We start from the raw sequence: 27,208 nt of genomic DNA on the forward strand, positions 1-27,208 counted from the left end.
TGCAGCAAGTAACCCACTAATCTGAAATAAAACATAAAAAAGAAATAAAGGTTTTTCATCATCAGCTCATGAACTGGTGCACATGCAGTTGCAGTACCACCAAATGTTGGAGCCCTGCTCAGTCGATACCCCGTATGACTTGAGTCTGACCTGTGCCTCGACTGCCTTGTTAATGTTTTTGTGAAGAGTCTTTTTATACGCTTGGAAATTAAAATTTGAATTTCAACATGTAAAATGCACTGTTTGCGTTTTATACTGCTGATGGCAACCATATTTTCTACTGTTTGTTAATAAAAGCTCCGGCATATACAGAACAGTATTGTGTATCGTTTTTTTTCCTACTTTCTACTAAATACATACTAACGAAACAGCTTTTGCAACCTTCTGGATTTTATACTGTATTGACTGAATCATAACGGTGTAAACATACTGTGTCGCCCAAGTAAATGCCCTCCTTTCAAAAGTCACTCATAAATGTATGTAATAAACTGCACTAGACTACTATACAGTATGACACTATTTTTTTATTGATACGTAAACATGTATGCAATTTTTTCATGTTGTTGGTTGAGCTGGAGCTAATTTGAAGCACTTTATACATTGTTGGGTAAACTAATCCCAATGTCTCATATTTTATAAACAGATCATATTTTAAAATCTTAATCTGCATAGTAACCACTAACTGTAGTTCACATATTAATGTAGTGCATTTAAAAAAACATATTTTCCTCTGAAATGTAGTGAAGTATAAAGTAGCCCATAATTACTACTCAGATCATTTTACTTCAGTAAAAGTATTGGTATCACAGTATAGAAACACAAGTAAAAGTCTTGGATTTAATACCCTACTAAAGTAAAAGTAAAGAAGTATTACACCTATTTTACTAAAAATACCAAAGTAACAGCCCTAGTTTTGCAGAAAAGTGGGCTGTGTCTGATATATCAAATAAATTTAACAAAGTACATTATTAATACTCGTGAGTCAAAGTATGAGCAGCATGTTAGTGTTGTAATTGCTCAGTGTGGAGCCAGTTTGAACTGTTTTGTGAGGGTCACTAGATAAATCAGAGGGGTCTTGAGATGACCTAATTGGTAGAAAAGAAGAAATAACAGTTCTGCTGCATAAATATTGATTAATTCTTCAGAAATTGTCTTTAATCTTTGCATTTTTATGACATTTTGGAGAGTTCATCTCTTAGGACCTCAAACAGATATCTTTGAAGTGTTAAAAACTAATGACAAGGAGACACAAATACACACTGAATTGTTCATTGTTATTTTATGTTAAAAAAATTCAATCTGAGGTGTCCAGTGAATGTAGTGCAGTAAAAAGTGTAATATTTGCCACTGAAACGACTTAAGTACCTTAAAATGTAACTAAGTACAGTATTTGAGTAAATGCCCTTAGTCCAATTCCACCACTGTAAAAAAGATGTATTAGGATTACTGTCTGTAATATTTAATCCTGAAATGTAGTTAGTGAAATCTGGCGGAACCAATTTTCCTACATCTTAGTTCCGGGTAGGATTTATTTTTGTGTGACACACAGCAGCAATGGCGTCCCAGCTGCTGTGAAGCTGTTCAATTTCTGACAGCATAATTATTGTGTTTTATGAGTCACATAGGTAAGTAATTTGAAGACTTGTTTAAACATTAATCAACCAGGTATTTGTTTTTTTAATTTCTGACATTAACAAAGTTGAATACCTTGAATAATGAAGAGTTGATTAAAGGGTTTTGTACATTTGGCGGTGTCATGCTAATTAAATCAACAAGTCAGACTACTACTTCTGCAGGAATGTATTTAGAAGTTTGTCTGAAGCCAATATGAAGCTGCAGTTTTGACCAAATTAGTCAAATCAAGTATCTTTCATCATTACAGTCTTTTTAGTGCCAAAGTCTCTATTTTTGTTACTATACTTCCACCATAGCTCAACAGGGAAACACAAAGAGGGAATGTGATACTTAAAAGACTGTAAATCTGGCAGATATCCACTTGATGTGACTAACTCAGACTGCTGAAGCCTCATATAAACTTCACATCACCATTTAAATGACTGTGTGGACACACTGTGGATTTTGGCCTTCAAATGCACATTTAAAGGGGATATTTCAACAGCCTGTATGAACAGGAGGAATGATTATATGAAGAAAAACCTCTTTCGGTGTTCAACTTCTCTCAATTTGGGACGCCAGCTCCTCCCTCTACACTGCAGTCCTTTTTTAAAGAAATTGTATTATATAGTTAAATAAAGGGTAGATCAACATTTGTGGGTTATTGTGACAGGGCATACAGTATATAGTGACATATTTCTGCAGAAAGTCATTGGTTTATACATAGTAATTGAGTCTGGTTTTCCTAGGAGAAATCTATGTACAAATTATCAGCTGCTGTATATTTCTTAAAGCCTGTAAGAATTTCATATTGATGAAAACTTGTTTTTCCCTTTCTCACTGTACAGATGTGATGTGATGTCGGATAAGCGTCAGCGTGTCAGAGTCCAGGGCTCCTGGGCCAAACCACAGCCAAAACAACCAAGACCACCAAGACCTTCAGGTAATTTAAAGGACAGGTTCACAGTTTTGCTCCTGCGCGTACAGTGGCGGTTTTTGCTATGGGCAATGTGGGCAACCGCCCAGGGCGCAATTTTTAAAAAAAAAAAAAGGAAAAAAAAGTCCGTCCTCAAAAAAAGAAAAGCGCGCCCTCAAAAAAAAAGTTTTCTAGACTAATACTGCTCATTTCCACATCAAGTTGGTGCAGTGGGCGATGAGGCGCCCCTACTATCACGTCAACTTGCTGCTGAGAGTCATGTATACAGGTTGTGTGTGTCAGAAGAAAGGGCAAAGGGGGAGGGGGGGGATCAACTTGCGACTGCAGAGTCTGTGAGCAGGTTGTGAGCATAGACTGTATATGGTTGTGAGTGAGTCTCACTCTCAGAGGAAAAGCAAAGGGGGGAGGGGGAGGGGGCGGGGGATCAACTTGCGACTGCAGAGGCTGTGAGCAGGTTGTGAGTGAGTCTCACTCTCAGAGGAAAAGCAAAGGGGGGAGGGACTGACCTGTGATGATTATGATCCCAGGCCAGACAACACAAACTGCTGCTGCCAAATAAATAGTAATACATTTATAAAATGAATACAGACCCGTTATAGCTACATGTAAGTTATTGGGTTATGTGAAAATGCAATAAATAAATAAATAAATAACTTTACACCTGCACTTTCATGTGGTCAAGTGTTTACATACTATATTTCATTTATTTATCTTATTTTTTGTGTTATGAAGGATTTGTGGGGAGGGGCGCCAATAGTCGGTCCGCCCAGGGCGCAAAACTAGCCAGGACCGCCTCTGTGCGCGTATATGAGGCTTCAGCAGTCTGAGTTAGTCATATCAAGTATATAGTATATAGTAGTATATAGTATATATCTGACACATTTACAGTCTTTATAGCATTAAATTCCCTCTTCGCGTTTCCTTGTTGAGCTGTGGTGGAAGTATAATTGCAAATAGATGGACTCTGGCACTAAAAAGACTGTAATGTTGAAAGATATCGACTTGATTCGACTCATTTGGACAGCTGAGGTTTTATAATAGCCAAGGACAAACTTTTAAATTCGTATTTGCACATTGTAAGTATTTTATGAAAAGATCTTCAAGTGGTCAGTATGAACAGGAGGATTAGAGGAATTATTACAGCAAGAAAAACCTGTTTCAGTTTTCATTTGGGCACCTCACTACTGATTTAAAACAGACTTGTACAGAAATGTGCTTATCACATTTTACTAAGTCCTGTTAACATGCATTATATGTAGAAAACAGCTCTTTATTTCTTTATTTCTTTATTTCTTTATTTTTACAGCTGCAGTCCCAAACAACAACCAACAACCCAAAAGTGCCAACCCAGCTCCTGGCTCCTGGGGATTTGGTTCACAGAAGTCAACATCGAAGTCTTTTGAGTTTCACCAGCCCACAAAGGTAGTAGTAGGAAAAAACTAGTGTAATTTTTTGAAATTATAGCTTGTTGAAGTGCTAAATAATTCTCTTTATCTGTATTTTTTTCATCACAGCCAGTTAGAGATGTTCCACCAGAGAAGGTTATAGAGTAAGTAACACATTTCTATCTTCGTTCAGTATATTTCTACAGGATTTGTTTAATTCATCATGTGTTTATCATGTGTTTGTACATTTTGCTTTGCACAGACATGCAGGTGATTATGAGATCAGCCATGCACCATCAGGAGTATCTAGGTGAGTACAGTCTTTAAAGAGAGGGAATCTCATTCAGAGGAAAGTGTAGCTGAAAGACAATTAAATCAAATAGAAAGTGAGGAGAAGGATCAGTGGGGTAACGGTACCGAAACAGAGTATGAGAGTAGAGTTGTGATTGAGTTTAAATTCCACTAGATGGCAGTCAAACCACAAGCATCACTTCTAATAAATAACCTCTAGTGGTGCCACATACCTCACTTATGGTAACCACAAGGACACATAGGACTGAGCCATGTTTTTAATAGATACTGAATGTAGTAATATACACATACTCTATGGAAAACTGGTCTTTAAGTGAAAAGGACAACCATAATATGTTTACATTTACTTTTTTGGCATTTAGATGCTTTAATCAAGACCAAAATTCCTACAGATAACCAAGAGCAAGAAGTTCAACAGTCCAAGCCATAAAAGTTACATTTTGTGATTTATTTTGTGTGATTCTTTGCCTGAGATTTGATCATGTATTAAGTATGTGCTATGAAAAATGGAGGCAACAAACAAATAGCTTCATCGCTCTTTGCGGTAGTGAAACTTTCTGCATGACTCCACATCAGAGTCTTAGCTGCATATTTTCATTAAACTTAGATCATGTGCAATATGTAAGCATTAAAAAGACATTACCAAACTCTGGTGAATTTTATTTTTGTCTGATTATTTTGCTTCTTTAATCGAACATTTTGATGAAAAAAAAAAAAGCAATTATACTGTTGAACTTTTTGACTCTTTGTCTGATGAAAGAAAAGGTTAGTCTCCTGCATATAACTCATATATCCTTATTCCCCTCTTGGGTAATTGCATGCCTTTACTGGAGAGTCAACAGTGTAGAGATGACAGGAAAAGGTTCCCAGCTGGACTCAATCCCTGGGGTTTTTGCGGTTCAAGATCGGCGCCTTAAACTCTGTTGTCCTCCAGGGCCACGGCCATTCTCGACTCTCCTGTACAAACACTTCATTTATGAGCTGCATACTGTGTATATATATATCCACCTTTCTTGTCTGGGAACTTAGTCTGTATGTGTTTTGTCTTTCTGTCTGTTCAGACTGCGGCTGCTGCCTGGGTTTCTCGCCCCAGAAGAGGCTGACTGGATGTTCAGTAAGCTGCTAGCAGAGCTTCCCTGGTCCCAGAAGACTAACATCAGACAGGGTGGGTACCAGGGGGGCTTAACACTAAGCAGTATGGAAAGGATGAAATGTGAGCCTATGATGTAAGCTGGAGGGTGAAGAGGGTTTCCCTGATGCAGCTCTTTGCTGTTGGGTTCATGTCTGTTCTAATTTTATTACAATGCAGTGTTGAACTTTCTGTCTGTCATGTTTGAGTAAATTAAAAAAAAAAAAAAAACAGCTAAAGAGTGCAAAACTCTGCCAAGGCTGTTCAGAAACGTGTCTGCGTCTGGATTTTGTCACGTTCATGCAAGGAGATGATGAAAAATGTCACCATCTGCAAACAACAAAATGTTAACAACACGAGCCATGACCATCACTCACCATTAGCAGACCTCCAGGCAGTCTTTGCCCCAGAAGTCGGCCTTTCTCTCAGCTGGCTCTTGTCCATGTTATGTGTTTATTCAGCACGATGAAGACAAGTGACTGAGATGATTTCTAAACATTGATTACTGTGACAGGTTTTGTAATCCTCAGTCCATCAGTCCTCAGACTTTGTCAACAAAGTGCATCTGGCATTTAGATTAAAGAGCAAGCAGTGGAAAACGGGTGTTAACCCCTCACCGATCACCCTTTCTACATTCTCGGCCCTTCATCCTATCTCGATTTGAAACTCATTCCAACTCACTGATTCAGTTTTTCCGATCGTTGCTCAGGGCTCTAAATTGGATCCTGTGAATGGGTTAAGGTTTTGTTAATATTTTCCCCCTGATAACATCTTTTTATAGACAACCTAAGGCTTTTAAAAGTTGACGAATGACCACACATATTTATAAATATTAGCTCCCGAGGCCCTGAATAATTCAGTGCCATAAAAAGTGATGGTTTTTGGAGAGGTTTGTTTTGGTTTTCACCGTATTCTTGTACCAGTGGGCCAGCCAACATACACTAATAGTGGAGAATTGGTTCTTGGAAGGGATCTGGTCATTTCATGAGAAAGAGAGAGAGAGGGACACCAAAGCAGACAAACAAAGAGAAACTGGATTCAGATGTTTACTTTTCTCTCCGCTAGGAATAGATTTTAGTGACAAAGCCGGTGATCACTGTCCATGTATGCATGTTGACTTTGGAGAATAATACTCGGAGAGCTAAACTGAATCAGCTTTCTGCTCTACTTATCGTTGTCATTCAGGAAAGCAGAGATGAGCTGTGAAAACAGAATGGATCTGTACTCTCTTTTGAAGTTGAAATTTCCATGACCCAGTTACCGAGGCAGTATGGAGATGGATCTGAGCATGTTGTTTCCCGCCCGTTACAGTGTTTGGGTGGAATATCACTTCATCACTTTAATGAGAACCACAAGAATGGTCTGATTGAATTCATCAATCAATAAGTCACTGCCACATTAATTTTGAGACATCAGGACTACGACTGGATGTTGAACCTCAGTTGTTTTTAGCTATGCTATCAGCGTGGCTATAGGGATGGCAATGTCTGTCAGACGGGCGACCTCTTTGATCCAGACTGAAATATCTCAACAAGTATTTGTTGGATTACCATCAAATTTCGTACAGATATTAATTTCCCCCTCAGGATGTGTGTAGTGTAATTACTCTGATAAATAATATGTCCAATACTGAAGTTTGATTAAATGCAGAAATAATCACATTCCCGTCAGCCTCAGCTGTCCTTACGTTACATAACATAAAGTGTCAATTATTGGAAGTTGACATCAACCTCATATTCAGATTCTTGTTTACCTCAGATATTTCCTTTAAAACCTTTCTAAATTTAGTGATTAAGAACTACAGCCTTTATCAAAGCAAAGTTATTAATTTTACATGAATCCACAGAGCAATGTTTTTAAAAAATGTTGTTCTAGTATCAGTATTGAAACAGTTGGATCCAATATGGAAAATCTTTACAACCGTAATCAGCACACTCTGTTGGCAACTGTAAGTACGGTATTTATGGGATTTAATTTTAAGAACCCCAGGCAATTACAACAGTCCTGGTTACACACCGAGGCTGTAAATGCCCTGACGATGATGTCATTTGTTTTGTGTGTGTGTGTGTGTGTGTGTGTGTGTGTGTGTGTGTGTGTGTGTGTGTGTGTGTGTGTGTGTGTGTGTGTGCGTGCGTGCGTATGTGCACGTGCTGGTCCAGGCGAGGCATACGAGGAGCCCAGGCTGACCTGCTGGTATGGAGAGTTGCCCTATACGTACGCTCGCTCCACCATGGCTGCAAACACTCAGGTTAGATACACATGTTATAAACTCATACAGCATCTTTCATTCATTTATATTAGACCACTGTCCATGTCTTCCTTATTTGTGTCTCAATTTCTTTTTATGTCATGACATTTTGTGTCTTTGTCTCATGATTACTGATTTAAGAGAGAACACTTCACTTTAAGGCTGAGCTCAGACTGGTCTTTTCCTTAAATTGCTGTTTTTCCATTTTTATTTAGCTTTATTATTTTCTTAACTCTCTTTGTTTTCTTTTTTCACAGTGGCATCCATTGCTGTTAACCATTCGCCAAACAGTGGAACAGGTGAGCAGACACAGCTTCAACTCCCTGCTGTGTAACCTGTATCGGGACGGGCACGACAGCATCGGCTGGCACAGTGACGACGAGGCCGCCTTGGGTGCCAAGCCCACCATCGCCTCCATCAGTCTCGGCGACACCAGAGTGTTCAGCCTCCGCAAGCAGCCTCCACCGGTGAGATGATGGCACGGCATGAAGATTTGAGTCTAGGCCTGTCACGATAACTACTTTTATTGGACGATATATTGTCTCAGAAATAATCGTGATAAACTATATTAATGTCATTTGAAGATCATTTTCTACCACTGATATAATGATAATATACCTTTTAAATAGTATTCACTACCATGGATGTTTTCCCCTTTTATTCCTTTTGTGAATGGAATCATGGTCAATATAATTTGACTTGACAAAGATTTACAAAATATTTATAAAATCACTTATTTTACATCAAAATCTGTTTTCATTTTGACATTTTTTCTAAATATTTGTCAACAAAGCCAAATTATATTGACTATGATTCAATTTATAAAAGCAATAATGATGATAAACAATATTATTGTCATTAGAAGATAATTTTATACCACTGATATAATGATAATATAATAGCAAAATAATGCAAGGGAGGGCTCTGGGTGGGGGATGGGTTTGGAGAGTGGGTGCTACACTTCTGTAAAAAACACAGACTGCCATTATGGACCAAGTTATTTACCTTTAATTCCATATAAGTGGCGTTGCTCACTTCTGCAGTCTCCACTCAGGACGTTCACAGTGAGGAATGAAGGACACTACTCACTTAGCCAATGTGACATGAATAGCCTTTTAGCTGCTAATATGAAGTGTGGCAATATTGAGGAAAAAAAGGTCAAGGCCATGTCCATGTATCACACGATAAGTCCATATAAAGACACGATGATGACAATAATTACATTACTGTACAATAAGTTGATAATTATTATCACAGGCTTATTTGAGTCTGATCTGATTTACTTTGCTCCAAATATATAACCATTCTCACATTAAGACTGGATTCAACATACCAAATGTGTTGTTTATATAATTGTTCAGTATATTATGCTTCTGAAGACTTAATGTCCTGGTCATCTTCTTACACTGCTATTTATAGTTGCAGAACATTTGCTTGCAGATTTAATTTACTGGGGTTTTTTTTTCATTGTTTCTCTCTCATTTTGGCTTCACATCCAGCTCCCATTGTTCATTAAAATGGTCTCAAAAAGTATTTCACTTGGCCCTATCTAACCCTGCATACACTCTTTCTGACCTTTTCTTGTTGTTTTTCTTGAGTTAGTTTGATAGTTAGACTTGGCTCACAGTTAAAGAGCCTATTTTCTGCAGAACTGCTCAGAAAATCGTACTAAAAACAGGTGGCCAGAGCAGCAGCCAATGTGAATGAGTGACAAACTGGACACACAGGGGAAGGCTTATGTCGTGTATTGTGTTTAAACTTGGCAGAGTGTTCAGAGGCCTGTGTTTAATAGCTGTCTGTTATTTCAAGTACTGGATTAAACACTTCTTAGGTGGTAGGAATCATCAGTTAACATGTAGATGAGTTGTGTGGGCAGGTGGTAGTAATTTATTGGTAGAGTAACAGCTTTCAATTTAGTTTTGGCTTTCTGTTCCCATATTTGTATGCATTAATATGTGTTCAACTACTGTGAGAGTACATTATACCAGTTATATGTGTGTTAACTCATCATTATCCAATGTGCTGAACTCTGTGTGCTTTTTATGTATCAGGAGGAGAATGGTGACTACACCTACGTGGAGCGGATTCGGGTTCCTCTGAGTCACGGGACACTGCTGCTGATGGAAGGAGCCACACAGGATGATTGGCAGGTAGGCTCCACCTATCAAATGCAAGGATCTGTGCAGGGCTCCATGGTCATTCATAAAAACTAGAGGATCAGACAGAATGAAAGCCTGCTTTTTGGTTGCGTCATCTTCCTTTGTGTGGTGTTTTTACACTATACATCCCAGAGTACACATCACCCATTGATCTATAAGTGTTAGTAAATGAATGTGTCTAATTACTTGTGTTTTATGTTCCTGTTGCTGCTTGTACTAACACACTTGCATATAAATCATACTGTCCTGTGCAGCATATCATTCATTTCTGGAAAAAAACACATGTTTAAAACAACTAATTTAAAGGTTTTCATCAGCTACTTATATTGTTATTGAATCACCACCACAGAATATTATAAAATGTATATATTAATACTTAAAGCCCTGTCTGGATTACCTCTTGCTTCATTTCCAATTACACATAGGTTGGATTAACATTATAATATATTTTCTGGCAAAGACTTTACTCAAAACTCTCCTATTACTTAACAAATATTAAACTTTTACCTCACTTAACCTCGGACATTTACAGTAAATACTCATGTCCTGCAAACCTAATCTTTCCAGGTGAGCTGAGTCCTCACCTGACCTGCTTTGTCCCTGACAGCATGTGTATGTTTGTATGATTGTTTCCAACTGGGCGCACGTGAGAGGAGAGGATAGCGCTGTGTTCAAGACGGATGGGCAGACAGTGAGGATGGATGAAGTGGCCCGGAGAGAAGAGCAGAGCTTCAACATAATGAGAGTCATTTGTTTTACAATCAGGGACAGCAGCTGGGTCTGTATGAGTGCATAAAAAAGGATGGAAAGTCTTTGTATGTGTGTGTGTGTGTGTGATAGAGAGAGTGAGTGGGTAGCTGGTTTTTGGTGAAAGAAAAAGGATCACACTCGATAGTGAATATATTACAATTAATTGAATTTTATGAGGACAAAATGTTTTTAGGGTCTGGAAGACTCGATGGAAAAAATCTCCACTTCTGACTAAAATAGGTCAAGTTAATTATGTTTATATGTTTTTTTCTTACCTGTTTGCGCAGGAAAAACAGATCAGAAACAGACGTGCAGGAGGGGGCAGAAGCACAATCAGTCCTCACCATTGAGCACAAAAATTAAATAAACAAAAGTGAAGCTGGAAATCAATGAAGGAAAGTCTGTATGTTCCAGTTTGAGGATGGTGTGCTGCTGAGGATGAAGGGAGGACAGCTTGTACTACGAGGGGTTATTCCTAAAGTATGTTAAATCTTAGGCTGTGACATGTATTCATAGCTAACACCTTGTGATGAAATTGAAAATTGGCATGAACAGAAGCGTACAGATCTTTGTCTTTTGCACATGTTTTATAAGCATTGGGGGGGAACTTAGGACAATGCATATTTTATGTATTATTTTAAGACTTTATAAGACTTTTTTGTTTACTTTATATAAAATATAATGAAACAGATTAAATATTACAGGAAATTAATGAATAACAAGTAGGTGAACAAACAGAACAAAACAAAATTAAATAAATCTAGGAAAATAAAATTATATACAAGTAAATTATAGGGAATAATGGAAAGATCTGAAAGAGTAATGCAGCAATTCACTAAAAAGTCTGTGAGGAGAGGTAGAAATGATGATTTCCAAACATTAAATGTAAATAAAACTGTTGTACAATGTTTAAAGACTATAGTGTTCAACAAACAGTCTCAAATGTTAAACAAATATCAGAATATGGTATTTTCCATTCAACATTTCACCCGTTATGTTCTTGACTACACCTGAGAAGTTGTGGAGCCATCAGTTATTACTTTATTATTAATTTGTTTTATTTATACTTCAATTTTTTTTAGATTTAGCAGTAGCTTATTAAGTGGTCATTTTAAGTTTAAAACCGTTGTTTGATTCACTGATGTATGATAATGTGACAAAATTTAATTAAATCACCCACACAAAAAAAAGTAAAAAAGTGGTATTAACAGAATTTCAAACTAACAATGGTCTGAGAGTGGAGCCAAGTGGAACTCTGCAGCATATTTGTTTGCTCTATGATTATTAAACTAACATATCGGTTATTATTAGGATCATAATGTTACATAATCTCTGCCCTCTGAACAGAGGACGGGGGGTAACTGGAAAATTGGCAGTAATAGAAATCATGGCACTCTTGGTCAGGTTGACACAGTAAGTGACTTTTGTTTGTGGTCATTTCTACTATAGCAACATATTGTCTTTTAAATAGTGTAAAAAGTAAAGAGTGAGGGCAAAACAAAGAGTAAGGGTGGAATAAAGAGAGAGGGGGGAACTACCACACTAACACTGTGAAAGAGGGTTGAGCCTAAATGGAAAAAAAGGAGAAGGTCACAGGTGTTTTATGGTGGCGCCTCCCTGAGTACCTCAACAAAGGTTTCATCTGTCCTTTAAATATCTTGCCAGGAGAAAGAGGATCACACCATCCATTAATTCTCTCTCTGTCACGGCAGTCAAAGTCTGCCTAACAAAAACCTCCTGGCTCGGGCAGAGGGGTTTAGAAGTGAGTGCTAAATATTTAACTAAACCTGTCAATCCCGCTAAAGTATTTCATTTGTTTGAAAAAGGATACAGAGTTATTTCAGCCTGTTCCTGACTCTTTCCCTTGACACTGTTGTATCACCTCCTTTTGAGAGAGATGTAGGTGAAGGAGGAGAGCGAGTGTGTGTCTGTGTGTGTGTGTGTCTGTGTGTGTGTGTGTTCGGGGGGCAAAACATGCACTAATGGAAAACAAGGCGGTCTCGTGTGCAGAGCTTAAGACATACTTGATGTGAACACGATAGAGCGGGTGGGTGGGGCTGTCTGTTCTCATTTCAGAAAACATTTTAGCGCTGTTTTTGCAAAGGATGACAAAACACGACATTTAACCCACAAGTCAAACGGTAAAAGAAATGGTGTTTGCCGTATGTTGTGACATCGTCTGGATGTCTTGTGTATGGAGTGCAGAGGTCAACCCCAACACAAAAATAGCCTTGTTTTTTTAGGAAACTCGTGACATCTATAAATCTTCTGTCCTGATCTCATATTTGTGTGTTTTCTAATTTTAGTCGCATTTGTGCATCAGTGTGTCTTTAGTGGCTGATGAGAGAAAAATATGTATATTCGATTTTTTTTTTTTCATCTTGAATTAACCCTCATGTTGTCCTTGAGTTAAGGAAGGAAGGAAAGGAGGAAGGAGGGAAGGAGCGAGGGAGGAAGGAAAGAAGGACGGAAAGGAAGGAAGGAAAGGAGGGAGGGAGGGAGGAAAGAAGGAAGGAAAGGAGGGAGGAAGGAAGGAAAGGAGGGAGGGAGGAAGGAAATAAGGAAGGAAAGGAGGGAAGAAAGAAGGGAGGGAGGGAGGGAGGAAAGAAGGAAGGAAAGGAGGGAGGGAGGAAGGAAAGGAGGGAAGAAAGAAGGAAGGAAGGAAAGGAGGGAGGAAGGAAGGCAGGAAAGGAGGCAGGGAGGGAGGAAAGAAGGAAGGAGGGAGGAAAGAAAGAGAGAAGGAGGAAGGGAGGAAGGAAAGGAGACAAGGAAGGAAAGGAGAGAAGGAGGAAGGGAGGAAGGAAGGAAGGAAGGAAGGAAGGAAGGAAGGAAGGAAGGAACGAACGAACGAACGAACGGAGGAAAAAAGGAATAGTCAAAACGGACGGGGTCAATTTGACCCGGGAGGACGACACAAGGGTTAAGCAGTTATACAGTCTTTCCAATGCTTTGACAATATCAGATATCACATGATTGATAGACAGCTTGTCATTTAATAAGTCTTCATTTTAATGACTAAACAACCAAAATCTAAGAACAGTTAGTTTTTTCTGACATGAATCTCTCATTCACAGTCACAGGTTGGTTTCACATAAAACCAGTCAGCATCTCCAGCCCTGTCTAACTATCCCTCAGCAATGTATAACAAATGGTGATTTTCATCTAATTCCTTCCCCAGATCATCACAGTCTGGCTGCTCAACCCTTCCTCCTAGAAATTACACTTATATAATCATACATTTAAACACCAAATATGTTTTTGTTAAAAATGTAATGCTGGCCAAATTGCATTTTCTCTCAACATAATGAGAAAATGTTAATTAACTTCTTTCGCAAGTTGCAAAAAATGTTGATATTGAACATAGTGGTTTTATTTCCACCAAAATATTTGATCATGCAGTTCAACATCCGCTAGTTAAAACTGCAGCAGTGTTAAACTTTCTTATGGCAGCTCTTGGTTAGAGAAAGATTGCAGTCTTGGTGAAATACTTTAAAAGAGTCTGTTGTGACTTGTAGCACGTTAGCTATGAACATAATCCAGGCAGCTATTACACTGCAGAATAATTGGGGAAAACAATTAAGTTGTAAGTGAATGTAATTTCTTGGAGACAGGGTTGGGCTACTGTGCCTTGAGTTCTTCTCTTGTCTGCGTGGTGCGTTTCGGTATGTGCTCTGATGTGAAATGACGCCACGTGATGCTGCAGATGTGTGTCACACTTAAGCTGCTACCTGCTCGAGACAAACGTGTGAATATTTGACATGTAACTGTGAAATATTTATTTTATTTATCTCTGTCCCATAAGCATCAAGTTGCTAAAGAGTACCATGACCGAGGTCCACGCATCAACCTGACCTTCAGAAATATCTACGCAGAGCCGGAGGGCCACAGGCCGGGGACTAAGCTGCGCTTCACAGCCGAGCAATCATAAACTCCCCTCAGAGGTACTTAGAGCTGAGGCAACTGTGTCATACAGATACTGCTACATCTCATGGTTGACTGAAGTTTGACAAATGTTAGAACATAGCATGTGAGCTGTATCGTCTTGCTCAGGGAGCTTAAACAAGTCTTTCAAACTCATCACTGAGTTAAAGGCCACAGCAGGACGTAGAGCTTCCTCCAACTTTAACAGGGAGGTTTGCAGCTCCGCCTAAAATTACCTGTTGCATAATTGAACCATAATAACAGCACACCCGTGACCAGTGGTGATTATCAGATTTCAGTGTTGGGAGCCAAACAGAAGAATGGATGATAATAAGCGATAAAATGTCACATTGTCTATATTTTTGTTTTCAGCACAGACAGTAATGGTGCTCATGCTCATTTAAGACCATAATCTAAAAAAAAGTCTTCAGTCTGACTGTTTTTTACCTACAAATCTCAGGACTCATGTATGTTGGTGGTGAATAAAATGAGTCCTGGATGTGAAAAAGCATTTCCTGATCAACCAGCTAAGAGGTGATGCTGGCTCAGACACTTCAACCCTCACTGCTCTCGTTGCCATCACTAAAACATTGTGTCAGTATCAGACATGACCCCTATTTAGATTGTTTTAGACAGGATGTTAGTGGTTTGAAAAGTCAGTGTTTGCATTTCAATATTTATATGTCATGAAAAAGTGTCTTAATGACACTCAGTGAAATGTGCTGAGTACTCACTGTATAGCACACAACACAGAGGTGCCTGTTTGTTAAATGCCCAAAAAAGTTAATGATTTCCAGGCTGGTACGTCTTGGGCTGCTTTTTGGAGAGAGCATAAAAAAATGAAGAAACAAGTTAAGTGGCCACTTAGGCTATTACAGCTCCATTAGGCTGAAATTACTTAATTGTCATGTTGAACAGGGTTTACCTGACCTGTTCCTGAAAGAGGCAGGGGTTTTTGTTGAGTTATTTTTGTGCTAAAGCATCTGATTTGTCAAAAACCAGCATCCAAACTGTTTTTGAAATACTGTAAGATTTTATTTTAGTTTGTGTTGTTAAAAAAAAACAAAAAGCCAAGTCAATGTGGTTGCATTTAAAAGTGAAATGCAGTGAAAATTAAGTTTGAAAGACAGGGAAACAGTACTGTGTCAACAACAACTAACAGAGGTAAAACAGCTACCATTTAACATGTAAAAGTGGATTGAGTTAAATGCATTTTTACACAACACTTCCTTGTTGAGATATGCTGTTTACTTATATTATTTATTCATGTTCCAACACTAAAGAGTTGCAATGGTGTTCTTGATTGCTGTTATTCTGAAATAAATAAAAATATTATGTTCAGGTGGAATATTGTGTCCTGTGATTGAACTTAGAATAACTTATTTGATACATACAATGGGATTTAAAACATTATTTTCCCAATACTGATGGGTTAAAAATGTATCTTGGACAGGCAGGTTTAAATAAAATACCAAGTTGCGATATGAAATTTGTCACATAAATAAACTGAAATCTGTACATAATGTTTGTAAAATTCAGGAAAACAGAACAGAAATGAAAACAGAAATGATGTAAGCATTGTTGTAATTATACCCAAAAGATGTGATAATGTTGTTTTAACAGAAGGATCTTAATCTGTTTATACTGTGGTCGTATTAAGATCACGTGCTGTGATGTTAACACCCTCATACTAAGGTTGTGAGTCAGCGTCTTAACCTCATAGTCATCGTTTAATCTCAGGATCCGATGTGTTGGAGTGTAGAGCAAACACAACAAAAACATACTGCAATCACCTGCTTTAATAATTACAGCAAATACTTTCACTTACTTAATATGCTGTAGATGTTATTTAATTATTACCTCTTCGCTCTGACAGATTTAAACCCCACCTCCCTACACACACACACTCACACACACACTCTCTTAAAAGAAGCATGCATGATGTAAAAATAGTCCCGGGTCATTTATAGCATTGGCTGATACTGTTCAGCTAATTAAGCAGCAAAAGAAGTGACTGAAACATACAGGCTATATATAGATTAGCTTCTTTTTTTCATTGAGGCATTGTACTTGACTTGTTGCAGAAACAGGGAGGGGGCGGGGGGGATCACAGATTAAATTGAGACTCGAGACACTGAACGGTAATTCCTGGTGATATATTTAGAAATGAGGATCACTGGTCATGTAATATCAACTCCCTGGTGCAAGTCTGATCATATCAGTTGCCCCCTTTATGTAGTTTATTAATAGCTGTTTGTGTGGTATTGCTCCAATCTGAAGTGTTCATCATAGCCAAACGATCTCCCTGGTAAACACATAGATAGGTGTGATTTAACAGCTCCTTTCCAACAGTTGGGAAATAAGAAGATTGTTTAGATACTGAAGCTTCATGTTGCACTTTACCGTCTATTAGAGGAAGAAATACTGGCTGGAAGAAATAGTCCTGCGGTTCACAGAGGAGTTATAACAGACAAGACTGGTGCAAAGAGCCTTAGAATAAGTGAGAAAGGTAGATAAAATCAAATGGATTTAAGGCTGAGGATCGTTCTATGTTGATATAATCAGGCTGCCTGTGTCACTCTGTACCGAGCAGTACAGCTGATTAAACCTCTCAGATGAGAAAATGTGTCTAACTGCACTTCAGTGGACAGATTCATTATGGCTTATTTTTCACATTTCAAACTAATTATGTTCTTGTAGTAATCTAGTAGGATTTCACTACTTTTTCCTCATTCTTTATTCGAAATGTCAACTTTTCAAATAGATGTGTGAGCCCAAATCTGATCTGTATTAAGAGAGTGGGACAACACAAACAGCACATGGAACGATTTGAGCTGACTTTGACTACGATTATGGACTGGACTAAACAACAAGTGTGTACAAGCAAGAAAGCAAGAAAGTCAGCACACTGCAGCTCTCAATGCAGGTAGATTTATTAGGATATCAACATAGTGACGTTTCGAGCTCCACGTGCTTCTTCAGACTTCACTGTGAAGAATATACCTGCATTGGGAGCTGCAGTGTGCTGACTTTTTGCTTTCTTGCATGCATGACAAGTCAACATCAGCTCATCAGGGAGGTAGAAAAAACAAACAAGCATCTTAAATCCCTGGCTTTTGACTTGCAGGTGAGCATTATTTATGTTCCTGTTCGGCCATTTTTAACATAGACATCCAACATCGTAATAGAAATACACAAAAAGCATAATATGTCCCATCTTAAAGAAACAAATTACATAAATAAAGCAGTAAAAGTAAAATCAGGAAAGGCTCTCTGATAAAAATGATGTTTTGAAGGAGAGATTTAAAATAAGTCGCCACCTCGAGGCTGTGACTGAAAACGCTTTGAGCCGAGCCTCTGGAACAGATAAAAGACTTCTGCTTGAGGATCTTTAACTATGTTCAGATCTGTACGATACCAAGAGGTCAGAAATATAGCAGAGAGAGAGAGGCCATGAAAAGTAAACAGCAAATGTAGCAGATGCAATAGAGAGTGACAGAAGAGGGGATGTAAACTTAAAACCAGACACACTGAATAGTAGCTGTATAGGGTTTGAACATGATGTTGCTTTGTAGTTCGGATAGGCTTTCTTTTTTTTTCTTTTTTCCTCATTTCCTTTTTTGGATCTACACAGCAGCATTACTTGTTTTTTTTTCTCCAGGATGAATTGATGGTATAAAACTGTTGATTTAGTGTGAAGTTACTCTATAAGAAGATGTATTGTTGAAAAGGAAGCACCGCTTGACGCTGACAAGACACTGTAAACACTCTGCAGCCTTTGAGTAACTCAATTTTCCATGCAACTTTCAATCAGTGCAGCAGTCTCTGTAACCATGACAACTTCTTTGGCTGTGAAAGCTATAATCTTACCCCAACTGGGATTGACTCCTCCATTAGTACCGAACAGACACCTTTTATAACATATGATGATATAGTAGACTGTAGGACTGCAGTTTTTAGTATATGCAGTGATATTTAGAGACTCGTATTGTATAACTGGTTCAGCAGATGCCACTCTCGTTCTCTCTGTGTGTGTGTGTGTGTGTGTGAGAGAGAGAGAGAGAGGAGGAAGTTAATGAGGAATACCCTGCGGAGAGTACAGCGGGTTGTGTAACAGGTCCGAGGCCTTTTGTAGGTGCTGTGCAGGTGAGAAACACACCACGCTGTGCCCAACTTTTACTGACTCCTTGATCTCGAGCCTCCATAATTACAGATTTGGACATTTTGTACCGGAGGGGAACATCTCATCATTCCATGTGACACAGATCTTGGCCGAACATTTAAGGACAGTGGCTCATTTTCAAGACAACTTGGCCGGGGTTGCTAATTTTGCACCTGCTCACTGGTATAATCATAATCACAGTCAAAACAGGGAGATATTTAAGAACTAAAAACAAATCTATTTAATATTTTCATTGTATTTTATATGAAATGTATTTAACTGGGCCTACTGTTTTGATTTATTTTAAGTACAGTTGCAGACTCCAGTGTAAAATGCTCACATGAATTTAGTCTGACTTTAGTGGTTGTAATATATATGTCTGAATTCTCACTCCACAACCAGGATTAGACATTTTCTTCCCGTACCAGCAGCACTTTCCCGACCCTGTTTTGATATTGTTGGTGTTTTCCGTCCTGCCTGGAAAGGAACCTCGAATGTGACACCATAGCTAACTAACAAGCTGTCGGGAATGACCGTGTTAGCCGCTGTTTGCTTGTCCCAGATCCTGACACCTGTTGTGCAGAGCTTGAAACATTTTGGGAGCTCCATGTGAGCCGTGGTTACTGCTAACTCCTCTTAAACTCTCTCCGTAGCCAATGGAGCCGCTGTATGGATCACACCCAATTAGGCCTGAGTCCAGTAGCGTTCCTGTCTAGGCCATTTATTGTGACCACCGGATTTCCAGCCACCAGCTTCTGTAGCCTCACATTAGTAGACAATGAACCGTAAACTCCTGGATCACATTTGATTACAGAGCTTTAAAAAAAGACTGCCTGGCATTATGATGTCCTGATCCCCATGCAACTGAAATTAATCCAGTGGGGAATATATAACCATGTATCTTAAGTATAGATGCAACAGTGTTACATAATGTTGAAATGAAGTAGCGGTCTTGAGTAATCAATTTGAGGTGATGCACCAGCTGTTTGAGCCTGTGTTTAAATCCGGCACAATATGTCGATGTTGCTGAACTGGTGAAATGTGGGGAAGCTAATTAGTTTTTCTCAACTGGCACTTTAAAGCTCTACAGAAACACTCTTAGGTTATAGTAAAATATCAGTGTGTGACAAACCACTCAGTTTGACTTTCAGACACTTTAGACTTGCCTGTTCAGTCGATTAATTTTATTTATTGAGCACTAATAGAAAAAATAATAAAAGTGTGGAGTAAAAGAAATTAATTTGGATAAATGATTTTTTTTTAAAGTCAAAGAAAAGAGAAGAGTTGATGGGGATATATGTGCTTTTTGTGTTTTTCTGTTTGTCTGCTTTTTTTAAATTTTTTTACACCTTTATGATGTTGGATGTCTGTTTAAAAGTCCAAAACCTGCGGAGACCATATGTAGAAATGCTGCCTTCAAGTTGAAAGCGTGCCTATGCTTTTGACTTATACTGCAGCCTGCTCCAAACGCTTCATTTCCAATGTTACCTCTACTTCCTCCACATGATGACGTCAGATTGATGATGTAATCCCACAAACAGCCATCCGTCCCATAGCCTTTCTTATATACAGTCTATGAGCCTTCGTTGCTAATGTTGTTCACATTGTCCACTCTCATATTTCAGATTTATCATATTTGGATGCATTTAATGTTTCTATTTTGTGTAAAGAATGGGGGAAAGTTGTGAAATTAAAAACCAAAGGTGTTTAAAAATTATTTAATTGTAGGAAAAAAGCAAGAATAGACAAACCATATTTAAAGGAGCAATTCAAGGAAAATTAAAAGTCAAATAAAATCAGGACGGGATCTCACATAAAAGCATGTTTTATGAAGGAACTTAAAAGAGATCACTGATTCAGCCGACCTGATTATAAAAGTCCAGTATGAGAGAAATAAATAGGGTTTTTTTTTGTTGTAAATCATGTAAAGATATTCCGGTAAAGCCACAGAATATAAATTTAGACATGTTCCTAATATGAACCCTTTGAGATTAGATTTAAAAATATCAGTAGCAAGGGGAGCTCTGATAATGAGCGGAGTGGTAAACTATTCCTCAGTTTAGGGCCAACAATGGAAAATGTCCCATTACCCCCGGTTTTTAACTGGGAGCATTTATTGGTGAGCCGATGGGAGGGGGACCAGTGGTGGAGGAGAAAGGGGTGAGGAGTACGGAGGTCGTAAATTGGAGGGAAACCATAGATTGAACAAGAAATTATGTGTTTTTATTAGCCTTGCTGGCATATGGTAACATCACTTTGTTCCTGATTGAAACATCTCAACAACTACTGACATTTTAGTACAGATTTTCATGTTCCTCATCTAGCTCCATCACCATCGTTTTTATTCGTCCTGTGCTTCGACTTATTACCAATTACTTGCTTATATACTTGTGTGTTTCTGGAGCTAATGAACTGATGTTTGTATGGAAGATCAGCAGCGTGTTAAACAGTTAAATAGCAGAGTGTCCATTTAAAAGAGAACAGCTGATGAGTTTGTTTGTTTGTCTGCAGGCAGGATGTTAGGATGTTTGCAGGTCAGTAATGTGTCAGCAGCATGAATGAGCAAGGCAGTGAAATGTTTAGTTTCTATGTATTTGTCTGCATGCATATATAGAACATGTACACACAAACCATGTATTTTTAAGTGAATGTGCTTTTTTCCCCCCCTGTTTTTGTTGTTGTGCCTGTGCATGTGTGACGGCGTGTGTCTTTAATATAGTCTGTCTGAGAACATGCTGTGATTTGCTGGGAAGCTGCTCTGGGAACGAGCTGACCGATTCGCTTCACCCCCCCCCCCCCACCCCTCATTCCCCACCACCCACCCCTCCAAGCTCCGTTCCTCTCCCTATCCCCATGAGCTTCATGACTGCAGGTCACTCTCCTCTACTGCACCTCCTCCTCCTCCTCCTCCTCCTCCTCTTCTCTTCTCTTCTCTTCCTCTACTTTCAGCTATTAGCCTCTTCATCTTCTACCTCTCTCCCCTCTCCTGTCTTCCATCACCTTTTCTCCTCTCTTTTATCCAGCTTGGTCTCAGTGTTAAGTTGCTCAGGTCATGTTGCAGCTGCTTCTCTTTAGTGAGAGATAATAGGTTTATGTGTGTCTCTGTAAATACATAGATTAACTTGAGATTAGTTGCTGGATTGACTTCCCTTGATTGTCACAACTCACAGGGAATCATTGAAACACATTGAAACTATTTTGACTATATTTTGTGGGTCATATGAAGACAGGCACATCTTCCTCTTTCCACATTTCTTGCTTCTCTTTACAGTATTTTTCTGTCGTCGTTGGAAGCGTGTAGTGTGTACTTTCCCACTCAAGTGACTATTTTCTGTTTCACAGTGAGCTAACACAATGATGAAAAGTAGGAACAGGAGTTGAGGATGAGTTGATGATCACGAATGGTATTTTTTGGCATGTGTTCTGTGTTTTCCCGCTACTGCTTTATTATTCTTCCTTAGAAGTCCCAAAATGAGATATGAGACATCTCTACCTTGATTTTTGCCAGAATACATCAATGGGGGAAAAAAGTAGCTCAGTTTTGTGATATAACAAGATAAAATGATATGTTATTATTACAAGAAACGAGAAGAGAGAACGTGTCATAATAACAAAACATTTAAACGTGAAAAGCAGCCTGTTAAAATGAGCAAAGTTTCTCATTATTACAAATAAAAACTGAGCAAAACAATATTGTGATGATCCCAGCGATAGTGATTTACTATCATATTATTTCAACTTAAACTTCAGCTTTATTTATATAGCACTTTAAATACAATACGGTTGAGCCAAAGTGCTTCACACAGAGGAAAAACACACAGGAAATAATAAAAACACAATAAAAAATAGAAATCAGAAAGATGATTAACCCTCCTGTTGTTCTCAGGTCAAGGAAGGACAGAAGGAAGGAGGAAAAGAGGAAGGAAGGAAGGAAGGAAGGAGAGAAGGAAGGAGGGAAGGAGTTAGGAGGGAGGAAGGAAGGAAGGAAGGAGTAAGGATGAAAAGCGGAAGGAATTTAGGAGAGAAGGAAGGAAGGAAAGGAGGAAGGAGGGAGGGAAGGAAAGGAGGAAGGAAGGAAGCACGGAAGGATGGAAGGAGGAGGGAGCAAAGAAAGAGGGGAGGAGGGGAAGAAGAAAGGAAAAATTAAAGAAAGAGGAAGGAAGGAAGGAAGGAAAGAAGGAAAGGGTGGGGTCAATTTGACCCGGGAGGACGACACAAGGGTTAAACAAAATTACAACATCAATAATAAAAATACATAGAGTTGATAGTTTAACATGTTTTCCTGGATTAGTACTAGCCTTATTTTGGGCAGAAGTGTATGACTCCATAATTTTCCAAATGCTTTGATCTAATTTTACTAAACTTGACCTCAGCTGCTCTTAATGCGTCTCTCCCACTGTTTTTGATACCCTCCCCTCCCCACCCGGCTTGTGAAGTCACGTCTTTCCTGTGTGAGTTCTAGCAGCTGGCGTTCATCTCATATCAACAGACAACGTCATTAGAGGCATCACGAGAACTGATTGTAATGTGTCACCGATGTGTTATCACTGCAAACAGATTTAGGAGGAATACATTTTTTAATTATGCTATGATATCTGTACATAGGGTAAGTATTCAAAGAGGTATCTGTGGGTCCATTAGCAACAGTTTGTCCTGTCAACACATCATTAGCTACAGTTGCACTTGTTCTCAAAGCTATACTGACAGCCGGACGGTAGGTTAATACCCTCTCTGTCAATTAAAGTATTATAAGAGCAATTAGACAGATTGTGCAACCTCCCGTTTAAAAAGAATTACAATTAATTAAATCATAATTAAAGGCCTGCATATCTTTACATCGTGTGTTTGAATGCAGTGAATATGATCTCTGACCCTTGCTAGAATCTTTAATTGCATATAAAATCAACAACTTTTTTTTTTTTTTTATCTGAGAGACTTTAAAACATCAATTAGGGTATCTCTGGGTGCACATGGCCGTGTAGTGTAAACAGACACAGTGTTCCTGGGTGGGAATACTCCCCAGTCTCCAAGTCTCAGTCTATAAATATCTGTGTTGTCCCTGCGGTGTCTTAACTGAGAGAGAGACAGAGAGAGATAGAGAGACAGAGAGAAAGAGAGGGAGAGAGAGAGAGAGAGAGAGAGAGAGAGAGAGTAGGGGACCCAGGTCGGCCCCAGAGGATGACTGTTCATTAATTTATACAAGCATTGCTTCCACTGTCATCTCATGTATTTTTAAACAGAAGTTAAACCAGTGTTGTTAATCAAGTATGTGATGTTATTGCACTGAACATAGCTGTATAAAAGCAGACTACTGTATTTAATTAAATGTGCTGGGGTTTTTTAGCCAGCAAGCTAATGATAACCAAGTTAGCCAGCTAGTGGTAATTAGCCTTTAATGCTATCTGCAGTTGTCGAAATGACCGTGGATTACTTTTAAGGAGGGATGAAATAGACACTTGTTGATGTAATGTTACAGGTGCAGCATTTAACTTTGCATATAGGTGGACACAATATGATAGATGCATCTCCAATCTAAAGCAGTCCAAATAATAGCATAATGAAACATAATGATATAGCGTTAATACAAACAAAAACATTAGATTAGAGTACTTTATTATACTATATAAGTCAATGCAATAACAGTAAAACCCTCTCAGACACAGCTGTAACAAAAACTGACTGTTAAAAAACATCATTATGTGTCAGAATTGGCTGCGCTGCCCCGTAGCATGAGCGATAGATAATGCTACATAAAAAACACACAGGAGAAGAATTTGACTGTTTGTTTAGTTCAGAGCTCGAGTTACGATGCAGTTAGCCTAACTGAGCATAAAGAGCAGAGGCAACCAACACCTCTAAACCTTTACATTTACACAGTGTGAAAAATGATTCATGGTTTTAGTGAGATTACAGATCAGACAGTTTAGAGCAGGGGTGTCAAACTCAGGACTACATACAGCCCAATTTGATCTCAAGTGGGCGGACCAGTAAAACCATTGTATGATGACATCCAAATATTATATAACATACATATTAAAGCCTGAGATGTCTTAAGAAAAATGAGTGCAGTTTCAACAATATTAAATCTCAGTTTTTTACAGATTATTTTTCACAGAAGCTGCTGACTGATGTGTATATGAATGTTTTAAATATGATGGTCAGGGTGGGAAAAAAAACATCTGAAGCAGCAGAAAAATTTAAATGACTTTGCTTCAATTTTCATATTTTGTAAAGTTATCCAGCGAGCCTGATTAGACCTCTTGGTGGGCCGGTTCTGCCACCAATGGTTTAGAGTTACTGAATTTCTTGACAAACATGTTATGAGCAAACAGACAGATAAGGTCAGTTTACATAAGTTTTAATTTTGATCTGTACAGGCACCGGCCGGCTGCTGTTCAGTAAGAAATAATAATCTCAGCATGTTAATGTCACCGTAATGACTTCTGCTGTAATAATTGTAATTGTGCACACTCTTAATGCTCAGTGAGGGAGGGAAGACATACAGTACCTGAGCTGTTGTGTGTGACTTCCCAACTTTGGTTTCCCCCCTCCTCCTCCTCCGTGTGGTCCCCTGACATTTAGGTTACCATGGTAACGAGGGCGTCCCATCTCAGTGGGTAACAGGGTGATCTGCCGGTACGGGAATGTAGCCTGTGGCGTGTTCCTCACCCCGTGACCCTGTGGACCTGGATAATGGGTTTTCCTCTCTCTCTCTCTCTCTCTCTCTCTCTCTCTCTCTCTCTCTCTCTCTCTCTCTCTCTTTCTCTCCCTCGCTCTCTCTCTTTCTCTCTCTCTCTCGCTCTCTCTCTCTCTCTCTCTCTCTCTCTCTCTCTCTCTCTCTCACACTGGGTGAAAGTAGGTAACATATAATTCCTCATCAGACAGCACATCTATGACAATACATTCTGTGTCAATATTTCAATATATCCATTTGTGTATGTGTGTTACTGATTTTCTTTTCTTTTTGTTGTATGTTTGCAAGAATGACACTGTGTTGCCACAAAGAAACATTGTGGTCTTTGTCAACAGACAGTTTGAGTGCTCATTCTTAGCACAGGCTCCGTATACTGCACTTAATACTGAACTGTACTGTGTATCTAAACGATACCTAAAAGACTGTGTATTCAAACATTTTATGCATCAGATAAGTCTTTCAAGTCTTTCAGTGTCCTTTCGTTATATTTTATAATATAGCTTTCAAATTTTAAATATTACAATAGACCAACCCAGAAACTTACTTACCCATTATTGTACCCTGGTATCCACATAGAGTTATGTCACTAATTTTATTTTAGGGTTTTTTGTGTTTGTTTCCTAAATTTCCAATAATTGCATTAAATGGGAGATATATTCTGGTCATTTTTGTCAGGGTGTCACAGACATAATGCCAGAAGGTGCAGATTTTAATGCACGACTAAGTACAATACAGAATACAGTGTAATTTGTGTAGCTTAAGATGTGAAGTGCAGTTGATGGGGGAATTTTTCATATCAGTTGTAATTTTTTCTCTGGCATAGACACCTTTATTTGAAAGTAGAGAGACAGGAAATTATGGGAGAGAGAGGGGTTAGGGTTAGGGTTAGAACCGGGGTCCGCTGCATACATGGCATGCGCTCTTAACCACTCGACCACCTGCGTGCTTCAGTTGTAATATTAAAGTGCGATTCCCATCTCTCACCAGATTTTTGTAAATTTCTCAGAAACCAAAGTTTAAAACAAGTGCTTCTAAGAAACCTTCACTTTCAAACCCTCATTTAAAGCCAAATTAATGTTAAATTGCTCACTAGCTGAATGGGTGTGTATGTTTATGAGTGCTTATGTTGTTTATAAAATTGTGTCATCCTGTCTGACGGTAAATGCACGTGTTCGCCCTAATTAGAGGTGTGTGTTAAAAAGGGTGCTGAGTTGATTTAATCAGTTTTTGCCTGCACAAGTACAGATAGCAGTTGTACTGTTAAAGGCTACCTTATTGTCTGCTGGTGAAGGTATTTGGCTAAGAGGATCTGCACAGTAAACATCATGTTGAAACAGATTGTGATTTAAAGACCTGTGGAGTCACATGTGTATCTCCTGGATCACATTTACAGTCTTCCTGGCGTTGCACCCTGGACAGCTGAATTGTAATCAAGTGGAGCAAAAGCACATTAAGCACAGTTGTAAATAGATCCACTAAAGATCCATTTAACTAAAACTCCTACCCATGTGTCCAAACACAGGCTTTGCCATGTTGAAGAAACACAAATCTTCATGCTTAGAAATAGAATTGACCCTGGTTTTCTGTTCCTCTTCTGTTCAATCCTTCTCTTTATTTATCTACAAGCATTATTCACAGCACTCTTCTTGGTAGTAGTACTGGCTTCTTGTCTCCCTATCTGTCTTGTGGCCTTAATCCCGGTAACTCTGCCTGCCACACCCCCTCCTGCACACCCACACAAACACCAATGCAGTGGAATCAGTGGAAGTCGAGCCCATTTGTTAATTACAGTGAGTCCATTTGATTCCTTTTCCATCCGATGCCCTTGTTTCATAACCAGGACCGTGATATTTATATGTACATTGTATCACTGATCCTCGACCCAAATCTTATTTGG

At 38.7% G+C, this 27,208-nt stretch overlaps 1 protein-coding gene across 1 annotated transcript; it reads left to right on the forward strand.

Annotated features, from left to right (window-relative positions):
• Positions 1-1,562: 1,562 nt before the first annotated feature.
• Positions 1,563-15,520, forward strand: alkbh3 (alkB homolog 3, alpha-ketoglutarate dependent dioxygenase). Its single transcript, XM_053318549.1, has 10 exons — positions 1,563-1,625; positions 2,463-2,557; positions 3,858-3,973; positions 4,066-4,100; positions 4,199-4,246; positions 5,310-5,413; positions 7,537-7,625; positions 7,883-8,092; positions 9,677-9,775; positions 14,337-15,520. The coding sequence occupies exons 2-10, from the start codon at positions 2,473-2,475 to the stop codon at positions 14,460-14,462; spliced, it is 912 nt and encodes a 303-aa protein (XP_053174524.1). The 5' UTR covers positions 1,563-1,625; positions 2,463-2,472; the 3' UTR covers positions 14,463-15,520.
• Positions 15,521-27,208: the final 11,688 nt, after the last annotated feature.

The sequence above is a fragment of the Scomber japonicus genome, chromosome 5 (genome assembly GCF_027409825.1).
Source record: "Scomber japonicus isolate fScoJap1 chromosome 5, fScoJap1.pri, whole genome shotgun sequence".
In the NCBI taxonomy this organism is placed as follows: Eukaryota; Metazoa; Chordata; class Actinopteri; order Scombriformes; family Scombridae; genus Scomber; species Scomber japonicus.